General features: G+C 42.8%; 1 protein-coding gene across 2 annotated transcripts in view; it reads left to right on the top strand.

Annotated features, from left to right (window-relative positions):
• dhx35 (DEAH-box helicase 35) overlaps window positions 1–21,611 on the top strand; it is a 106,305-nt gene that overhangs the window by 70,495 nt on the left and 14,199 nt on the right. For both annotated transcript variants that reach the window (XM_073062036.1, XM_073062035.1), the window contains exons 13-18: window positions 1,055–1,179; window positions 6,729–6,783; window positions 10,368–10,463; window positions 13,417–13,511; window positions 17,830–17,907; window positions 19,839–19,968. In XM_073062036.1, the coding sequence (XP_072918137.1) occupies window positions 1,055–1,179; window positions 6,729–6,783; window positions 10,368–10,463; window positions 13,417–13,511; window positions 17,830–17,907; window positions 19,839–19,968 (579 nt within the window). The remainder of the gene's footprint in view (window positions 1–1,054; window positions 1,180–6,728; window positions 6,784–10,367; window positions 10,464–13,416; window positions 13,512–17,829; window positions 17,908–19,838; window positions 19,969–21,611) is intronic.

The raw sequence follows: 21,611 nt of genomic DNA, 5'->3' as shown, positions 1-21,611 counted from the left end.
GTCTGCTCTGCCATTTCATCATGGTTGATCCATTTTTCCTCTCAGCCCCAATCTCTGCCTTCCCCCTTAACCCTTCATGCCCTGACCAATCAAGAATCTATCAACCTATGCCTTAAATAAACATAAAGACGGTCTCCACAGCTGCCTGTGGCAATGAATTCCACAGATTCACCACTCTCTGGCTAAAGAAATTCCTCTTCATCTCTGTTCTATAAAGACACCCCTCTATTCTGAGGCTTTGTCCTGTGGTCCTAGACTCTCCCACCATAGGAAAGATCCTCTCCACACCCACTCTATCAAGGCCTTTCAACATTCGATAGGTTTCAAAGAGGTCACCCCTCATTCTTCTGAGTTCTAGTGAATACGGGCCTAGAGCCATCAAGCACTCTTTATATGCCAAGCTGTTCAATCTGGAATCATTTTTGTGAACCTCCTTTGAACCTTCTTCAGTGTCAACACATCCTTTCGAAGGTAGGGGCCCAAAACTGCTCACAGTGCTCCAAGTGAGGCTTCACCAGTGTTTTATAATGTCTCAACATTACATCCTTGCTCTTATATTCAAGTCCTCTTGAAATAAATGCTAACGTTGCATTTGCTTTCCTCACCATAGACTCAACCTGCAAATTAATCTTTAGACAATCCTGCACAAGGACTTCCAAGTCCCTTTGTGCTTCAGATTTTTGTATTTATCTTCCATTTAGAAAATAGTCAACCCATTCATTTTTCCTACCAAGGTGCATGATTATACATTTCTCGACACTGTATTTCATCTGCCACTTCTTTGCACATCCTCCTAATCTGTCTAAGTCCTTCTGTAGCTTGTTGGATCTACTCTTGGGAGAGAGAGCGAATCAGACTGCTGAAATGTATAGTTTACAGTTTCCCAATGCAATTTCTGTACATTGTTCCCTGTTCTGAAGCAAGTATTGGGGATTAAATCGAAGAAGTAATTTCCTTGCACCAGCAGCATAGGGGAAAAAAAAGTAAGAATACAGCCTGGCAGAGTTTGAACTGCAGACCTCAGAACATTAACTGATTTTTGCTATGTCTTTAGAGGAAACATTTGAGAAGCTTCCGGAATCCACAGTGCCAGAGATGCAGCGCAGCAACCTTGCCCCAGTCATCCTTCAGCTGAAAGCACTGGGCATTGACAATGTGCTGAGGTTTAATTTTCTGTCTGTAAGTAATTACCATACCTTGACCTAACATCTATTTATTACCAAGTGAACATAATCCTGTGCATGGGGCCTGAAAACTGAAATGTGAAGTTTATGATTTAAGCTCCAAAGAGGAATTTGTTGCAGCTCACACGATTAGCTCAGTGCATTTTGAAGGGCTGACTGTACAAGACAATAAGACAGAATTAAGCCATTTGGCCCATCAAGTCTGTTCCTTCATTCCATCATGGCTTATTCATTACTCTGTCAACTCCATTCTCCTGCCTTTTCTCTTTGATGCCATTACTAATCAAGAACCTATCAATCTCCACTTTAAATGTAGCCAATGATTTGGCCTCCCTGGCAATGAATTCCACAGATTCACCACCCTCTGGTAAAATAAGTTCCTCCTCATCTCTCTTATAAAAGGACATCCTTGTGTTCTGAGCTATGTCCTCTGACCCTAGAGCCCCCCACTATCGAAAATATCCTCCTCACATCCACTCTATCTGGGTCTTTCAATATTCGAAGGGTTTCAATGAGATCCTCCTCATTCTTTTAATCAAGGTAGCTTTGAATCAGGACATGATGCAAGAAGCAAGAGTTCCATTTCCATGGCAACTCGTGTCTTTAGTTTCCAGTCCTGATGAAGGGTCTCGGCCCAAAATGTCAACTGTTTATTCCTTTCCACAGATGGTGCCTGATTTGCTGAATTTCTCCAGCATTTTATATGTATAGCTCAGTATTCAGACTCTGGAAAAGGACATTAAAACTCTAACAGAAGAGTCATAGAGTGATAGAACAGTTAGAAACAGGCCCTTTGGCCCATCTAGTCTGTGCTGAACCATTGATCTGTTTAGTCCCATCATCCTGCACTCAGTCCATAATCCTCCATACTCCTCTCATTCGTGTACCTATCCAAATGTCTCTTCAATGTTGAAATCGACCCCCACATCCACCACTTGCGCTGGCAGCTCGTTCCACACTCTCACCACCGTCTGAGTGAAGAAGTTCCTTCTCATGTTCCCCTTGAACATTTCACCTTTCACCCTTAACCCATGACCTTTAGTTGTAATCTCAATCTTAGTTGAAAAGCAAGCTTACATTTACTATATCTATACCCCTTATAATTTTGTATACTCCTATCAAATCTCCTCTGTGTTCCAAGTAATAAAGTCCTAACCTGTTTAACCTTTCCCTGTAACTCAGGTCCTCCAGACCTGGCAACATGCTTGCAAATTTTCACTGAACTATTTCAATCTTATTTACATTATTCATGTAGGTAGGTGACCAAAACCGCGCACGATACTCCAAAATAGGTATCACCAAGATTTTATATAATCTCAACTTAACACCCCAACTGCTTTATTCAATACTTGGATTTATGAAAGCCAATGTGCCAAAAGCTTTTTATGACCCTATCTACTTGTAATGGCACCTTCAAGGAATTATAGATCTGTGTTCACAGATCCCTCTGTTTTACCACACTTTCAGTGCCCTACCTCTCACTGTGTAAGATCTACCCTGGTTGGTCCTCCCAAAGTGCAACACCTCACGCTTGTCTGCATTGAATTCCATCTGCCATTTTTCAACTCATTTTTCCAGCTGGTCTAGATTCTACTGCAAGCTTTGACAGCCTTCCGCACTGTCAATTACAGCCCCAATTTTGACGTCATCTGCAAATGTGCTGATCCAGCTTACCACATTATCATCCAGATCATTGATATAAATAACAATGGATCCAACACCGATCCCTCCGGCACTCCACTAGTCACAAGCCTCCAGTCAGAGACAGCCACTCTCTGGCTTCTTCGACAAAGCCAATGTCGAAACCAATTTACTACCTCATCGTGAATGCCAAGTGACTGAACCCGTCTTGACCAACCCTTGATCTGGAACCTTGTCATAGGCCTTGCTAAAGTCAATGTAGACAACATCCACTGCCTTGCCTTCATCAACTTTCTTGATAACATTCTCGAAAAGCAATTGAGTTTATGTCAATATAATGAACGGTCTCAGCCCAACACGTCGACGGTTTATTCCTTTCCTTAGAGGCTGCCAGAGTGGCTGAGTTCCGCCAGCATTTGTGTGTGTGTAGCTCTGTCTTTAGACATTAAAAAGTCACCCTCTGACATTAAGATAATTGACTTAGTGTTGACAGTGGAATTTCTGTACTCGTGCATCAATGTGTGCTGATGTGTTGCGGTTCAAAGAATTGAGAAGACTTAATAAAATGGTCTGATTGCAGAGGTATGTATACCGAATGCACAAGCAACTGCAAATTCAAAGAGGCTTAATTGCTATGAATAAGCAACAACAATAAAGGAATAAAATATTGGATAGAACTCAGTATTAGGAGAGAGGGAAAAAAAATTGTACCAGAAAGCGCTCTTTTCAACAGATTGATCCTTCATTGATTTTCTCTCTATAGGTGCTAACTACCCTGCTGAGAGTTTCCCAGCATTTAATGTTTTGTGTTTAGGTTTCCAACATTGACTGCATTTTGCTATGCTACTATCCGCTGTGCCACCAGAGGAACAGGAATTTTTATTGTCTAGTTCGGGGTACAGCAGCATAATGGGTATGTTGCTGAAACAATAGCCGAGTCTGGACCACTGATCTTGACACTCGGGTTCAAGTTACATCATGGAGATACAAGAGACTGCAGATGCTGGGATCCGGAGCGGGAAGAGAGCAGCTACACCTGCCCCCACACCTCCTCCCTCACCAGCATTCAGGGCCCCAAACAGCCTTCCAGGTGAGGTGACACTTCACCTTTGAGTCTGTTGCAGCGATCTACTCATCCTCTACATTGGTGAGACCTGATGCAGTTCAGGGAACCATTTCATCGAGCACTTTTGCTCTGTCCACCTCAAAAGGCGAGAGTACTCATTTCAGTATGGCCTCCCATTCCCATTCCAACATGTTAGTCCATGGCCTTCTCTAATGCCACACTCAGGTTGGAGGAACTAAACCTCATATTCCATTTGGGTAGCCTCTAGCCTAATGGCGTGAGCATCAATTTCTTCAACTTCCAGTAATTTCTCCCCCTTCACCCACTTCCCTCTTTTCCATTCTCCATTCTGGCTCCCCTCTCACCCCTTCTCTTTTCCTCACCTGCCCTTCACTTCCCTTTGATGCCCCTCCATCTTCCCTTTCTCCATGGTCCACTGTCCTATCAGATTCCTTCTTCAGCCCTTTATCTTTTCCACCTATCTTCCTCCAGCATTTTGTGTAGTTGCTATGGATTTCCAGATCTGTAGTATCTCCTGTGTTTAAGGGAACTGCTGGAGAGCTCAACAGGTCAGGCAGCATCTATAGAGGTGAATAAACAGTCAATGTTTCAGGACAAGACCCTTCATCAGAACTGGAAAGGAAGAGGGCAGAAGCCAGAATAAGAAGGTGGGGGAGGGGAAAGAGTACAAACTGGCAGGTGATGAATGAGAACAGGTAGCAACTGAGAGGAGAAATGAACAATGGACATCCGGGGCCAAAGGAAGGTGTCTCAAGCCGAAATATCACCGGTCCTTTCCCCTCCACGTATGTTGCTAAACCTGTGAGTTGCCTCAGCAGCTCGTTTTTAAAACCATCAGAGCTGTTGGAGAATTTAAGTTTTGAAAAAAGAACATCTAGAATGAATGCTAAAATCAGTCATGGGAACTCTGAAGCCGCTAGACTGTCAGAAATCTACATCTCATTCATTAATGTCCTTTAGTGAAGGAAGTCAGCTGTACTTCCCCGCTCTGGCCTTCCAGACCTTCCCGAGTTGTCGTCTCTAACCTGCCTCTTCACTTGCAGAGCAATGAGGGTTGGACAGTAAAGGGGGCATGACAAGTCACACCATGTGAAGGATTGAAATACAGCAACCACTGAGGCATAATTTGTGCAGAAAGTGACCCTTGGAAATTGAAGTGAAAATTGAAGGGAAGCAGAAGTGGAGAAGTTGTTTACAGACTTGCCACCATTCTTGTCCAGAAGGATGTCTGAGTTTCATTAGGGAGGGCATCCCGCAAACAATGGACAGATCTAGACTAAAAAAACCTATGTCCCTATTCCTGACTAAAAATGTCTCAATTTATTTTAGTAAGTTTGATTTTATAGTTGTTGGGTTGATCTTAAAGCTAAAAAGATTTTAAAGTTCAAAATAAATCTATTATCAAAGTACACATCTGTCACCTTGAGATTCATTTTCTTGCAGGTATTCACAGTGGAACAGAGAAATACAATCGATTCAATGAAAAACTACCCACAAAGACTGGCAAACAACCAATCTGCAAAAGAAGACAATCTGTGCAAACAAAATAGAAACAAACAATAATAAATAGATAATACTGAGAACATGAGTTGTGAATAAATGGATAGATAATTAAATGGAGAGCATGAGTTGTAGAGTCCTTGAAAGTGAGTCCATAATTTGTGAAATCAATTCAGTGTTGAAGTAAGTGAAGTTATCCACGTTGGTTCAGGGGCCTGGTGGCTGAAGGGTAATAAGTGTTCCTGAAGCTGGTGGTGTGGGACCTAAGGCTTCTATACCTCTTTCCCAATGGCAGTAGTGAGAAGAAAGCGTGGCCTGGATGGTGGGTTCCTTGATAATGGATGCTGCTTTCTCATTTGTAGATGTGCTCAATGGTTGGGAGGGCTTTGCCTGAGATGGACTGGGCTGGATCCACTACTTTTTGTCGACTTTTCCATTCTTGGGCATTGGTGTTTTCATACCAGGCCATTGATACAACCAGTCAGGAAACTCCATAGAAGCTTATCAAAATTTTAGATGACATGGAGAATCTGTGCAAACTTCTAAGAAAGTAGAGGCGCTGATGTGCCGCCTTTTGTAATGGCACTGCTGTCCAGTTCAGAACGGTTGATTGGTTTATGGATAAGGTATCCAAAGCTAATTGATTTTCATGAGTTGGAGGGAAGGCATTGTATCAAATTGTAGAGAGAAAGATAGAAGAAATGAGAGAGCACCGCTGGATGGTATCAAGAATACTTAAAAGAGTTTTACAGTGAAAAATGTGAGGCTAATACTCGAGTGAAAAGCATTTTCCAACGTTAAGTATTGAGGTCGTGACCCACTTCATAAGCCTAAGTGAAACATGTCAGACTTGCAGAGAGGAAGGCAGAGTGTTAGATGTGGGGGACCAGATCAAAGAATTTTACAGTGAAAATTGAGGGGCATATCACAGAGCGTTGTGGTGTTGAAAGAACAAGAATATCACAGTCAAATATGTGTGCAGTGTTAAAGTGAAGATCTGGTGCACATTAGAGCCTCACACAGAGGTACAGGGGGATATCAGAACACTGCTGTGAAATGTGTGGGGCATACAGTATGTGTTACTATGAGCGGTGTGTAGGGTAGCACAGAAGTGTGCACACTGATACAGATGATATGACACTTCGGTGACATTAAGACACTTCAAAAAAACTGTCACAGCTATCCTCCATTACCTGCAAATGCAAGGCTTCTAGTTTGTATAGCTGACTTTAAGTATAGGTATGCTATAGTATTGGTTAGGTTGTAATAGGCATGGAATAAGGCAAACACCAGTGTTTTCTTTGTTCTGTTCACAGCCTCCTCCAGCCCAGTCAATGGTCCAGGCCCTAGAACTGCTTTATGCACTAGGAGGTAAGGATATACTTGGAATTTCACCTTCTCCTTCGACAATTTTGAAAAGGAAATGCCACAGGAGATATCCAACTAGCTTCAGGACCAAAGCAACTAGATTTGGTATCCTAGAAGTCAGAATATTGCAGATGCTGAAAAGGAGAAAATGCTGGAGAAACTCAACAAAGCAGGCAGAATCTGTTCTGATAAAGGGTCGCAAACCTGAAATGTTGACTGTTTCTCTTTCCATAGGATGCTGCCCTTCTGGATGAGTTTTTCCAGCATATTTTCTATTTTTGCTTTGGCTTGAGTATCTTGCTTCCCCCTTCCCTTTCCTCCTCCCCCATCTCCCCCACCCCTTCCCTCTCTCCCTCCCCCCCCCCCTTTATTTGGTCACACCAGTATAATTGGGTGGCGCGTGTTTGTTGGATGGAAAAGGCCCGTTACCATGCTGTTTCTCTAAATGAGGTGTTCCCAAACTTTTTTATGCCATGGAGCTTTGCCAATTACCAAGGAGTCTGTGGACCCCAGGTTGGGAAACACTGCTTTTTAAAAATCCATAAACATAGTAGAGTAGCAAGGACTCAATTCACTCGTACGTGGGATTGTTACCTTTGCTTAAGTTTCATCTGAAGAAAGGCACATGAGGGATGTGACAACAAAATAATTGCCATCATACCCAACATACATACAAGCGTAAGATCTGTAAATTATGCCCTTCCTAATGGGGGAAATTGATTCAGATCCGACAGCCACAGAGCAGTTTCTAGCATCCTCTGAGTCACCAAATTTCTGGGTTTGTTTGAATTCAGCAAGCAGGTTGATGCACCAGTGCAGCACTGAGGGATAGCAACACTGTTGGACGCATCCTCTTTTTGGATGAGGCAGTAAACTGAGGCATGTTCTCTGCCCTCTCATGTCAAAGAAAAGAGACAGACCAGTAGCTTAGTGGTCAGCATAAGTCTATTACGGTGCCAGCGACATGGGTCCAATTCCATTGCTGTCTGTAAGGAGTTTGCATGTTCTCCCTGTGTCCGTGTGGTTTCCTCCAGGTATTTGGACTTCCTCCCATGTTAATAGGTGAATTGGTCACATGGGTGTAATGGGGTGGCGCTTGCTTGTTGGGCCGGAAGGGCCTGTTAACACACTTTATTTCTAAACAAATGAAGCATCTGGTGAGACTATTTCAAAGAAGGGCAGAGGAGTTACCTTTGGTTTTCTTGCTGTGATTTATCTTTCGTGCAATCAGTATCACTAACAGAGTCCCAGATCATTGCCACCGGCACATCTGGGTGCAGATCAGCTTCCACTGTTCCTTTCTTGCAGTCACTCCATATCCATTTACATCACTAGTTTTAAAGCACTGTCCTGCAGTTGGAGGGCTGTCTGTGTGTGTGGGTAGGAGGGTGGGAAAGGGGTTTGTTCTGTTCTGTTGTCTTGTTCTGTTCTGTTGCTGCTGCTGCTGCTGCTGCTTGTGTTGTTCTGCTGAGCAATGTGGGCACGCAATGTCAGCACCAGAATTTGCGGCAACCCTTGCGGACTGCCCCCAGCATGTACTGGACTGTGTTGGTTGTTAACGCAAGCAACCCATTTCACTGTATGTTTGAATGTCATTCATGTGAGGCGCCACGGTAGGGTAGCAGTTAGCACAATGCTAATACAACTTGAGGCGTCAGAGTTCGGAGTTCATCTGTAAGGAGTTTGTACATTCCTCCCCATTGACGTGTGGGTTTCCTGTGGGTACTCAGGTTTCCTCCCACGGTCCAAAGACATACTGATTAGCAGATTAATTGGTCTTTGTAAATTGTCCTGTGATTAAGCTAGTGTTAGATAGGTGGGTTGCCGGACGGTGTGACCCATTGGGCTGGAAGGACCTGTTCTGCACTGTATCTCCAAATAAGAAGTAAGTAAGTGAATCTGAATATAAGATATTCTGAGCTGATCTGAGTTACTGTACAAGTATTAAATTGCTTTTGAATTTTGATTGAGTGTTCATTATAGTGGAGTTACAGTCGTGAATGCTGTACCAAACTTATTCAAGCCCTTAATGCCAAGACACTTGTCACTATTCTGGAATGAAAGTAAATCTCAAAAGTCTGTTTTATTGTCATGTTAAGTTGTTTGGAGAGAAAGCCCATGATCTAAATCTGTTTACAAAGCTAACTGACAGATTTCTTGACAGTCATTGCTGCTATTTGACTTCACACTGAAGGGAATTGGAAGCTACATTATTCATTTTCAGGGAAAGATGCACAAAATAGAAAAATAGAGGGCTATGCGCTAGGGAAATTCTAGGCAGTCTCAAGAGTAGGTTACATGGTCAGCACAACATTGTGGGCCGAAGGGCCTGTAATGTGCTGTAATTTCTATGTTCTATGTCCTGAGTATACGTTCTGTTCAAGATAGCAGCAGCAAAATACGTGACCAATGGTGACGTCCTGCAGACAGTTCACAAAGCTACTTCCTATACTTCTACTAAGCTATATGCAATTGGAACCTACGATTTACATTCTAATGGTGTGTTTAAGTTGATTTAGCATTCTAGCACTTTGCTGTCTCTGAGGTTGGGAGCAGAGTGTGTAGCTTGGAAGCCGGGAGATGTGGTGCAAGCCCATGATTGACTCCATTGCTTCACTCAGACTGAGGCATCGAACAAGTTTGAAATCGATGAGGACAAGAACTGAGGGTAGTCAGGTGTTTTGTGCCATCTGCCTGCACTTGGCCAGTTTTCCTTGCCCTTTTATTAGCTGCAGTTGGAAGAAAGTGCAGGAATCTTGGGTTTTACATTGCAAGGATTGATCTGCGAGGCCCATGGCTGTGGGTTCATTTTGGTGGAATTTGAAGTTGATGGTGCATGTGTTTCGGGATTCTGGTTTTTGCTGATTTTTGCTGTCTTTGATTGGTTTGGGCCAATCGGTGTGACTGGGGCACCTTGGCGAAAGCTTCGCAGGCTGCGGTTGGTTAGCGGCGCGGAGGTGAACTGACCTGAACTGAATACCCCTGGACCTCTGGTTTGATGCCTGTTATTCTATGTGTTGTTCACTCGCTTTTAGTCATTTGTGCGATTTATTCTCTTTTGCCACGTTGGGCATTCAACATTTTCTTTGAACTGGTTCCGTGGGGTTTCTTTGTTTTGTGGCTGCTAGCAGAAGTACAAATCTCAAAGTTATGTTCTGTTTTCATATTTTGATAAATAAATGTACTTTGAATCTTTGAAAAATGTTGGAGGAACTCAGCAGGTCAGGCAGCATCTATGGAAAGGAATAAACAGTCACAGTTTAGAGCCCAGACCCTTCCTGTACTCTGTCCCTTCCCCCACCTTATTATTCTGAGCTCTTTCCCTTCCAGTCCTGATGAATGGTCTCGACCTGAAATATCAACTCTTTATTCCTTTCCCCTGACCTGCTGAGCTCCTCCAGCATTTTGTGTGTGTTGCTCTGGATTTCCAGCATCTGCAGAATCTACTGTGTTTATTATTTCTCCGGGATTTCATAAGCACAAATACATAACTGATAGTAGCATGTGTTGGCCACACCACCTTGAATATGTTACTGGGTTGCAAGTCACCTCATTAATTACAGGATTTTTCTGTGTGCCGGTCGCAGGTTTGAATGATCAATGCTTCCTTACCGATCCCCTCGGCTTACGCATGGCTGAATTTCCACTGAGTCCAATGTTTGCCAAAATGCTGCTGGAATCAGGTAAGCTTCTGGGTTGGACCAGTAAAATGTGACTCGTATTGTGCTTGAGTACGTTCCAGAACAGCATAAGTGTTGGTGACAACGGTGGAGAGTGGCTAGGGGTGGGGTGAAGAGGAAAACTTCAAATTCAAGTTAAATTAATTGTCATTCAACCATACACACATATGCCACCAACATTCTTCCAGACCAAGGTGCACAACATAGTACATATAACTCACACACACAAAACACATAAAATAATATTACCACAAATAAGTTAACAAATAATAAGGTACATATACCATGCAATTTAAAAAGTAGACAGTATAATGGTACTGGTACTTCGTGTGTGATGAGACCTAGGTTGTGGCAGTGAGCTCAGTAGTCTTATGGCTTGGGGGGGAGGGGTAAAAGCTTTTTACCATCCTAATAGTTCTTGTCCTAGTGCTAGTGTAGCTCCTGCCTGATAGTAAAGAGTCAAAGAGATTGTTGGATGGATGGCATTGACAATGCTAAGAGCCCTACGTACACAGCGCTCCTGATAAATGTCTTTAAGGCATAGAAAAGAGACCTCGTAATCCTTTGTGCGGTCTGATGCCTTGCAAAATCTGACTAAAGGTCAGATTCTGAACCAATAAAATGACATTTTTTAACACAGTTTTCTATTGTTTTATGGCTGAGTTTTACAATATGTTCCACTGCTCCCCAGTGATCACCTGACCCTCCTCCCATCCAGAACCTGCTTCAAGTTCGTCGTGTATAATCTTGAACTGATGCACCTATTCCCTGTTAGAGTCATAGAACACTACCACACAGAAGTGGCCCTTTGGCCCATCTAGTCTGTGCCGAACTTTTATTCTGCCCAGTCCCTTCCGAGATGGCACTGGTGACATTCGGCAAAGTTTTGCAGGCAGCTCCCAAAACTGCGAGTTATTTTACTAGATATACTTCTTCTGAACTACGATCACTGCAATCCACAGCCTGTAATTTCCCTTTAAGAGACGTACTTTCCAACCATCTAAGCAAACTGGCGATTTTATGAACTCCTGAATGATTCAGTGAACTTGACTCTCAGGAATGCAGTTACGGATCCTTGAAGTCAAAGGTCTCCATTACTCTGCGTGATTAAAGCGTCAAGGCCCAATAGTGGAAATTGGGCCAGCATTCAGCACCATCAGCCTACGTTTGGCCCATCTCCCTCTTCTTGCCACGAGCTTCGGGAGTCTTGGGTCCCACAGCACCAGGTTTGGGAGCAGTTATTGTCCTGCAGCCTTCAGGCTCCTGGACCAGCTTCACTCGCCACTGCACTGAACTGACTCCGCAGTGGAGTTACTTTAGGGGACTCTGCAGCTCAGGTCCTATGTATTATTTGTTGACTTTTTGTCATTTACACGACTTGCCCTCTTTTGCACATTGGATGTTTGTCGCTATTTGCTGTGTGTGGTGTTCCAGGGATCCCATTGTATTTCTTTGTTTTGTCAGTGCCTGCAAGAAGATGAATCTCAAGGTTGAATATGGTATGCATTCATTGACAATAAATTACTTTGAACTTTGAAATTTGAACCTGCACCTGGACCATGGACCTCCATACCTTTCCCATCCATGTACTTATCCAAAAATTTCTTAATGGTTGAAATCTAATGTTCACTGTTCATCCCTCCATGCATGCTGATCTACACGGACCTCTGATCTTATAAAGCCCTGAATGGAAAGTCCTCCTCCTTGTAGTGCTTCGCTGTGTCACTTTCCCCAGTCTGAGACAGCTTTGACTTGTGGGCGTTCCCAGTTTACATTGCTCAGTCCTCAGAAGACATAACTTCAACCAGCAGACTCCAAACAGGACAATCCTCCCACAATCTCTTTTTCTCTTGTCCATCTCAACCTCCTTTAAGACTCTCCATAAAACCTAACACTCCAACACACAAAATGCTGGAGGAACTCGGCAGGTCAGGCAGTGTCTATAGAGAGAAATGGGCTGAATCAGAGCCAGGTTTAATATCATTGGCATACGTTGTGAAATTTGTTGCTTTGCTGTTGCAATACATAATAGCAATAACTATATATTACAATGAGTAAATATTTTTTTTTAAAAATTAAAGTATAGCAAAAAGAAAGGAAGAAAGTAGTGAGGTAATGTTCATTGTCCATTCAAAAATCAGATGGCAGAGAGGAAGACGCTGTCCCTGAATTGTTGAGTGTGTGTCTTTAGGCTTCTGCACCTTGTCCCTGATGGTAGCAGTGGGAAGAGGGCATGTCCTGGGAGATGGGGGTCTTTAATAATGGACACCACCTTCTTGAGGCATCGCTCCTTAAAGGTGTCTTGGATACTACAGAGGCTAGTGCCCATGATGGAGCTGACTAAATTTACGACTCTCTGTAGCTTATTTCGATCCTATGCAGTAGCCACTCCACCCCCCCCCCCCCCCATACCCGACGGTGATGCAGACAGAAATCTGATGGCAGAAGGGAAGAGTGTATGTCTTCAGGCTCTTGTATTTCTTCCTTGAGTGTAGTAATGAGAAGAGGGAAGGTACTGGATGGTGAGGGTCCCTGATGACACCATATACTACTTTGAGATTCATTTTCTTGCAGGCATTCACAGAAGATACAAAGAAACACAATAGAACCTGAAAAACTATACACAGACTGACAAACAGCTGATATGCAAAAGAAGACAAACTGCAAATGCAAAAAGTACATAAATAATACTGAGAATATGAGTTGTAGAGTTCTCGAAAGTGAGTCCATAGTTTGTGGAATCAGTTCAGAGTTGATGTGAGTGCAGTTATTTATGCTGAGCAAGCGTAAGAAAAATAACACAATTTTAAACCCTAATCCAACCGTCTCACACAGCAAAATCAGAATTGCTTGAAAAGTTATTTTTAAATGAATGTATATTTATTAATGGTTAACTTGTGACATTGTGATGAAATAGAAAAGGTAATTATTAATGATCTTGTCCTTTTCTTTTAAGGGAATTTTGGATGTTCACAGGAGATCTTGACCATAGCAGCCATGATGCAAATACAAAATGTGTTTCTGGTGCCACCGAACCAGAAAAGTGCTGCGGTAGGTTTAGAAAATTTTGCATTTCGGCCACCACCACATGTATGTACCCTGCTTCTTTCAGAGATGATATTTTGCATCATAACAATCCAGTGATCCGGCCTGGGGCATCAAGGCCCGTATATTCCCAACATATAACTCTCACAAGCAACAGATTGGTAATTTAATCTTACTACCAGCATGGTGATGTCTACTGTTGTCCTACTGTATCTTTCATGCTCCTTATGTGCTGCTGCAGCTTATGCCAGGACATTGTTTCTGTCCTGCGGAGGGTGTGAACCATTATTACAGGAGTAACGCTTCACAGCAAATGTGCCTTAAGGTCAGTTAAAGGGGACCCGCCCAAGGCACCTTACTTCAGTAGGGAGGTCCACTTTAAACTAAAGCCCATCCCTGCTGATAGCTCTCCCTCTAGAATGTCCCCTGCTCCAATCTCGCCCCTATGCTTAACCTGATCACAAGATCAGTTCTCATCCACAATTCAGTTGTGATCTTGATATCTCCCACAAATTCTCATTATTTACAGATTACTTATGTATAGATTACCTTATGTACAGACATTCCTGTACCTAGCATCACTTTATGTACATACAGTTGATCTATTGGCCACACTCAAAACAGCTACTTGTACACTGTTTTGTAGGATTACTTTTATATTTACATTTATTGTGTATTTCTATTGTGTTCTTTTATGCTCCATCGGATCCAGAGTAACAATCATTTTGTTCTTTTTTTACATTCAAATGACAATAAATGATCTTGAATCTTGAATTTATGCCGAGATGCAGAACAGTAACAGGTCCTTCTGGACCGATGAGACCACACCTCTCAATTACCCCCACGTGACCTGTACGTCTTTGGAATGTGGGAGGGAACCAGAGCATCCAGAGGAAACTTGTGCGGTCAAGGAGAGAGCATACAGACAGTGGTGGAATTTAACCCGCGTCACTGACGCTGTTAGTGGAGTTACACTAACTACTGCGCTACCACGCAAGATCTTCCTTCCCCCAAAAATCACATATCCCCTCTTATGGCAACCACTCCCATCCATCATCCATTCTTCTTTCTCTGTCGCTCCCCTGACCTTAGGGTCATAATCCCTTCCAGTAACAGGCTACATGCTGGAATAAGACCATAAGGTAATAAGATCACAAGACGTAGGAGCAGAATTTGGCCATTCATTCTATCGACTTTGCTCTGCTGTTTCATCATGGCTGATCACCTTGGCAATGATCATCAGTGGGTTCTTTGACTTATAGATAGCTCAGTTCTGTGCTTGCCACTCTAGGCAACTTCCCATCTCCTTTAAATAATGAGGCCCTCATTTACATTAGCACACCTATTGCTTTCTCAGCTTGAGATCAGTGGAAACAGCAGTTTTCTTGCTTCAGCTACTCATTTGATTTAGGCGTTCCTGAATCCTTTTCAGTTATTCTACTGTGACATAGGGGCTCAAATCACACTGCAGTCAATGTGCTTTATAAATATTTGAAGCTCACCTCATTACCTAATTACCAATCAGATTTTCTTTTGGCGAAGTATGTTATTCCTCTAGCCACTGCCATGTTTCCAAGTGAGTTTGTTTCCCAGGTCGAGACAGGCAGCTGTAAAACAGGGATTTGAATGACTGCAGAATGTACATGGCTCGTAGCTGGTTTCACACAGTTTCATTTTACTACGTTTCATGATGCATGGCCCCGTTGCTTCACTCCTCAGTACCCACAGAACATAAAAGCAGGACAGAATTATCTTCCTTGAAATGGTAGAAAGAATCGTCTGACCCCACAGATTTCCACACCTCTGTCTTTTGTCTCAATAATTGCAGACTAACAGCAGGTTTGCATATTTACGTTGTTGATTTTTATTATGTTAAGGACCTCTCTCCAATACAAGCTTTTCGCAAACAGTACTGGTGGAAGGGGGCTGCTCAAACTAGTGTAGCAGTAAGTGTAACACTATTACTGCATTCAATTCCCACAGCTGTCTGGAAGGAGTTTGTGCATTCTCCCTGTGATCACGTGGGTTTCCTCTGGGTGCTCTGGTTTCCTCCTACATCCCAAAGACGTATAGGTTAGTAGGTTAATTAGTCACATGGGTGATATTAAGACAGCGAGGCTCATTGGGCTGGAAGGGCTTGTTACTGTGCTGTATTTCTAAATAAAATAAATTCTAATTCCTTTTACACAGAAGAAAGAAACTAAGCTTGTTCCCTTTACCCTTGCTTGCCATGAATTTTTCCGTTTTAATAAAAATATTGAGGCATTATATTTTGAATCAAGTTGATGTGCTAACCTTAGCTTGCTAATATCCCCTTCACTATAAGTGACAGGGATTGTAATCTGAAGAGTTTGGTTGTTCATTCTAAAAGTTTCAAAGCTTACAAATGGAGTTAGATGATTCTGATCCCTACACTCCCGCACACTTAAGTAGATATTCCCATTGGCCAAACATTTTAAATCTGATTCCCATTCCCATTCCCATTCTGACATGTGGGTCTATGGCCTCCTTTTGTGCTAAAGTGAGGCTGCCCTCAGGGTGGAGGAGCAACTCCTTATATCCTGTCTGGTAACCTCCAACATGATAGCATGAATATTGATTTCTCCTTCCAGTTATAAAAATTTTTCCCCCCCCTTCTATTCACCACTCTAGTCTTTTACCTCTCCTTACCTGCCTATCATCTCCCCCTGGATCCCCTCCTCCTACCCTTTCTCCTACTATTCATTCTGCTCTCCTATCAGATTCCTTCCTCTGCAGCCCTTTACCTTTCCCACCCACCTGGCTTCACCTAACACCTTCCAGCTAGCCTCTTACCCCGCTCCCCCCATTACCTTTTTAATCTGGCGTCTGCCCCCTTCCTTCTCAGTCCTGAAGAAGGGTCTCAGCCCAAAATGTCGATAGTTTATTCATTTCCATAGATGCTGCCTGACCTGCTGAGTCTCTCCAGCATTTTGTGTGTGTGTGTGTGTGTTGCATTGGATTTCCAGCATCTGTAGACTTGCTTGTGTTTATTGAGTGTTATTACAACCTTATGCACATGATATTTTAACACATGTTCCTATGAGTAACAATACACAAAATCAAACTTATTTTTCAAGAACTTAATGTCTTTTGGAATATTTGCAGTACATTAATTCCAAATATTTAAGTGCTTATCAACATTTTCAGTTTCATACTTTATTAACTGGATTTTACTAAAAGCAAAACCTTTATACTGTAAAATCTGGTCAAAGTATAATAATGTCATTCTGATGGCAGTAAAGACCCCATTACATTCAGTAAGCAGATTGCTACGAGTAGGGTAACCTAATATTGCAAAGCCTACTGACAGAAATAGGACATAAAAACAGGAGTAGGCCTCCCATTCTGCTCCAGTAATCAATTACCGTAGATCTTCTCTCATCACTGACATTTATATTTTGTCTGCATTAATCAGCTTTAAGTGCCTCTTATGATTACGATTCTTTTATGAGAACAACCATAAAATAATTCAAGGATAAAAAAATATATAAGACCATATGGAGGACAAGTCACTGAGTATATTTGAAGCAGTGGCTGATAGGTTCTTGATTCGTCAAGGTGTCAAAGGTTACAGGGAAAAGCCAGGAGAATGGGGTTGAGAGGGTTAATAAATCAGCCATGATGGGATAGAAGAGCAAACTTAATGGGCCAAATGGCCTAATTCTGCTCCTATGTTCAATGACTTTTACCCCTGAATTTCAAATCGCTGAGAGGCCAAAACAGAGTGGATGTGGAGTGGATGCTTCCTACAGTGAAGAGTCTAAGACTAGAGAACCCCAGAATGAAAGGCCGTCTCATTAGAATGGAGATGAGGAGGAATTTCTTTAGCCAGCAGGTGATGAATCTATGGAATTCATTGCCACTGGCAACAGTGGAGGCTAAGTCACTTTGAACACTTAAAGTGAATAGGTTCTTGATTACTAAGGGTGTCAAAGGTTATGGGGAGAAGACAGGAGAATGGGATTGAGAGGGATAATAAATCAGCCACAATGGGATGGCTGAGCAGACTCAATGGGCCAAATGGCCTAATGATGATCCTATGCCTTATGGTCGTTTAAAACCTGAAATTGTAAGCAGTTGCCATAATCATCAGTCAGGGACAGTGTTTGAAATTAGATTAGGGGTTAAATGCCTGCGCTGATGTGTGTGCGTGGGGTTCTTGACTGGGGGAGGTGGTGTATGTAATGGGAGAGAGATATGTGTTTTGTTTGGTTACGCTTCAAGTTGTCTTTTTCCTGTGGTTGAACATGCCTCGGTGGTTCGCTCTATAACTCATTGTGTTGTTTTAACCTTCCCTCTCAAGGCAAGAGAACACAGGAAGTTTGCTGTAGCAGAGGGAGATCATCTCACAATGCTCAATGTCTACGAGGCCTTCATTAAGGTTTGAATCCAGTGCTTTTATTGAGATTAAAGAGTTGCAGAATCTCTTTTATTGTCTATAAAGCTATGTGAATTGTTTGTTGACCTGTAATCTATTAAACAGAACTGCAAAATTTATACCTAAATACCACTCGTAATGTAATTTAATTCATTATGAACCGTGTCATATGACTTGGCGATCATGGTCTTTTGACCATGATTGTTCTTGGCAAATTTATCTACAGAAGTGGTTTGCCACTGCCTTCTTCTGGGCGGTGTCTTTACAAGATGTGTGACGCCAGCCATTATAAATACTCTTCAGAGATTATCTGCCTTGTGTCAGTGGTCGCATAGCCAGGACTTGTGATGTGCACCAGTTGCTCATACGACCGTCCACCTCCTGCTCCCGTGGCTTCACATGACCCTGATCCGGGGTGGGGGTTGGGGCTAAGCAGGTGCTACGCCTTGCCCAAGGGTGACCTGCAGGCTAGCAGAAGGAAGGAGCACCTTACACCTCCTTTGATAGAGACACATCTCCACCCTGCCATCCAATATTAATATAACTATATGTCCCAAATCACTTTCTTGGAATATTATTGACAGATGCACACAGTGGGCACTTTACTACACCTGTACTTAATAAAGTGGTTATGAAGTGAGTGTATGTTCGTAGTTTTCTGCCACGATCATACACTCCAATCAAGGTTTGACATGTTGTGCCTTCAGAGATACTTTTCTGTACACCACTGTTGAAAGGCATGGTTATTTAAGTCACTGTTGCCTTCCTGTCAACTTGAACCAGTCTGGCCATTCTCCTCTGGCCTCTCTCATTAACAAGGCGTTTTCTCCCACAGAGCTGCCACTTACTGGATTTTTTGTTTTTTGCACCATTCTCTTTAATCATTAGAGACTGTTGTGTGTAGAAACTCTAGGAGATCAGCAGTTCCTGAGGTACTCAAACCACCCCATCTGGCACCAACAATCATTCCACGGTCAAAGTCACTTAGATCACATTTCTTACCCATTCTGGTGTGTGGTCTGAACAACTGAACCTCTTGACCACGTCTGCATACTTTTATGCATTGAGTTTCTGTCACATGATTGGCAGGTTAGGTATTTTCATTAACAAGTAGGTGTACAGGTGTACCTAATAAAGTGGCCACTGCATGTAAATACTACTGAGAATTTCAGACAGGTGAGCAAAAACTTGATTCACAATGGATGGGCCACAGCAGCAGAAGACTCCTTCGCCTAATAACGTAGCCACTGAGTGTAGTTTCCAGAACAGAGAAGAATTCAATGGATAGATTGAGAGACTTGTAATCCAATGGACAGTGTAGGGGCTACAAGTTTACAAGTGCAGGTGAAATAATGTTAAAATATGGAATGAGTTACATGATATACAAATTGCTATATGGATGTATCTTGTTATCACAGTGTTTATCATTTTTTAGATTTGAGCAGATGGAGCTTGTCGGCTGTGGTTGGCAGCTCATCTACGAAAAGGAGAACTCTGATCTCAAACTTCCGCTGTCTTGTGCCTATGCCCACTCATGGGGAAGGCTTTGAGAGTAAACCCCGAGGAAAAATGCAGAGCTGGGGTCCCTATGGTAGTGCTATGTTGAGTTAAATGCTGATTGTCAACTCCTGAGACGCTGTTGGTGCCCATCTGTATCGGTCTGTGCCATTTCCTTTGGATTCATCAGCTGCACGGAGAGGGGAGCCTGTTATATGGGCAACAGCTTGCTCTCCATATTGTACTGCCCTGGCTTGTGTGTCATGCAGACAGCTGGGACACAACATCCCTGGTCAATCACGACCAACGGAGGGCCTTAATGATTTTAGACAATATGTCTTCACCCATTCCAATGTTCTTAAATTCTGTATTTTGAAGTATCTCTGATGAGTTAAAATGTTAACAATGTCAGTATTTCTCTCTCTCTCCTGCTGCAGCATAATAAAAACTCCCAGTGGTGCCAGAAGCACTTCTTAAATTATAGAGGACTTGTGAGAGCCACGGTAGTCCGAGAGCAACTGAAAAAGTTACTGTCCAAATTCCGAGTGCCGAAGAAATCAAGCGAAGGTGCGGAAGGCCAGAGTGAATTTCAGTGTTATAAGTCACCATTTGTTGTTTTTTGGACTCTGTGGATCAACCACTATTTATTTTATATCTCTGATTGCCCTTCCATAGCAGTTGTGCAATCTTTCGAGTCGAGTATGATGTTCTCCTAAGGGGTTGTCGGCCATGATTGAATGCTGGAGCAGGCATGATGGGCCAAATGGCCTAGTTCTGCTCATGCCTTGAGGTCCTATGTGCAACTCTGAAAGACTCTGGTGAACCAGATGTTTCATTTAATGTCAAACCAATATTTCATGGTGATTGCTACTGTGATAATTTAATATTAATTGAGTTTAAGTTCCCCAGCTGCTTTGGCTAGGATTCAGTCTTTGCGTTCAGATCAGTAAACCACTCTGGAATTTTATTCCAACCATTTTGCCAGTTTGCCCAGTACACTTCTCGCTGATTTGCAAATTAGCTGACTGTAGCAACACGTTTGAGAGTCAAGACAAACATTGTGGCTTCTTTCAGAAAGCTTTCCTTTTCCCTAGTGCTTGCTACAAGGGTCCTTAGAGTAATAGAGCACAGAAACAGGCCCTTCAGCCCATCCAGTATATGCTTCATCCCATCGACCTGCATCTGGACCGTAGTTCTCTCGAACCTCTCACATCGAAGGTTCATGTATTATCAAAGAATACGACTCTGAGATTCTTCTTCTCCAGAGACCACAAAACCAAGAAAAAACGATCATCAGCCCCCAAACCCCTCCCTGCATGAAATGCAACAAGATCGTGTGCCCCGAAGTACCCCTCTCCCCATACAAAAGAAAACAAAAACACAAAAAGAGCATTGACACCCAAACCCTCAAATTCTTAAATGCTGTAATGAAACCACGTTGACCCCTTTTACTGGCAACTCACACCACCTTCTGCATGAAGAAGTCCCCCTTCATGGTCACCTTTCACCCTTAACCTATGACCTCTAGCTCTAGTCTCACCCAACCGCAGTGGGAAAAGCCTGCTTGCATTTGCCCCATCCATAATGCATTTATTCAATTTTGGAATTGTGCAGCCCACAGCCCTTGGCACAGATTTAGTGAAAAGTCTTTTTTTTTGCTCTTATCAGCAGTATTGAATGACCAGTTGAAGGGAATGTTGTAAGAAAACTCCGGCTTAGAATATTTTCACTCTCAAGGGACTCAGCTGGCATTTGCTTCCTTTCCCTCCCTCAGCCCCAACAGCCGACTTATGTCAGGAACTCACTCACAGAGCGCCATGAATTATTGGTGCAGTCAGTCCATTGCTACGCCAGCCTCTGAAAGCACTCATAATCCCCGACTTATCTTTCCAGGTGCAGAGAGCGAATGCACATTACAGAATCCAACCGAGGGGCACATCAGAGATTAATATAATTCAGCCTTGGATTTATTACATTTTTCACTATTGCTTTAATTGGAATCTTGAGATAATATGATTGTGATAATCTTTGGTCACATGCTGGCAGTATTACAGCAGCACACACAAAATGCTGGAGGAACTCAGCGGGTCAGGCAGCATCTATGGAGAGAAATAGGAGTTGACGTTCTGGGCCTGAAACGTAGACTATTCCTCTCCAGAGTTGGTGCCTGACCTGCTGAGTTTCTCCGGTATGTTGTGTGTGATACTCTG

The sequence above is a fragment of the Hemitrygon akajei genome, chromosome 11 (genome assembly GCF_048418815.1).
Source record: "Hemitrygon akajei chromosome 11, sHemAka1.3, whole genome shotgun sequence".
Taxonomy (NCBI): Eukaryota; Metazoa; Chordata; class Chondrichthyes; order Myliobatiformes; family Dasyatidae; genus Hemitrygon; species Hemitrygon akajei.
This window is presented reverse-complemented; position numbering and strand designations above follow the sequence as displayed.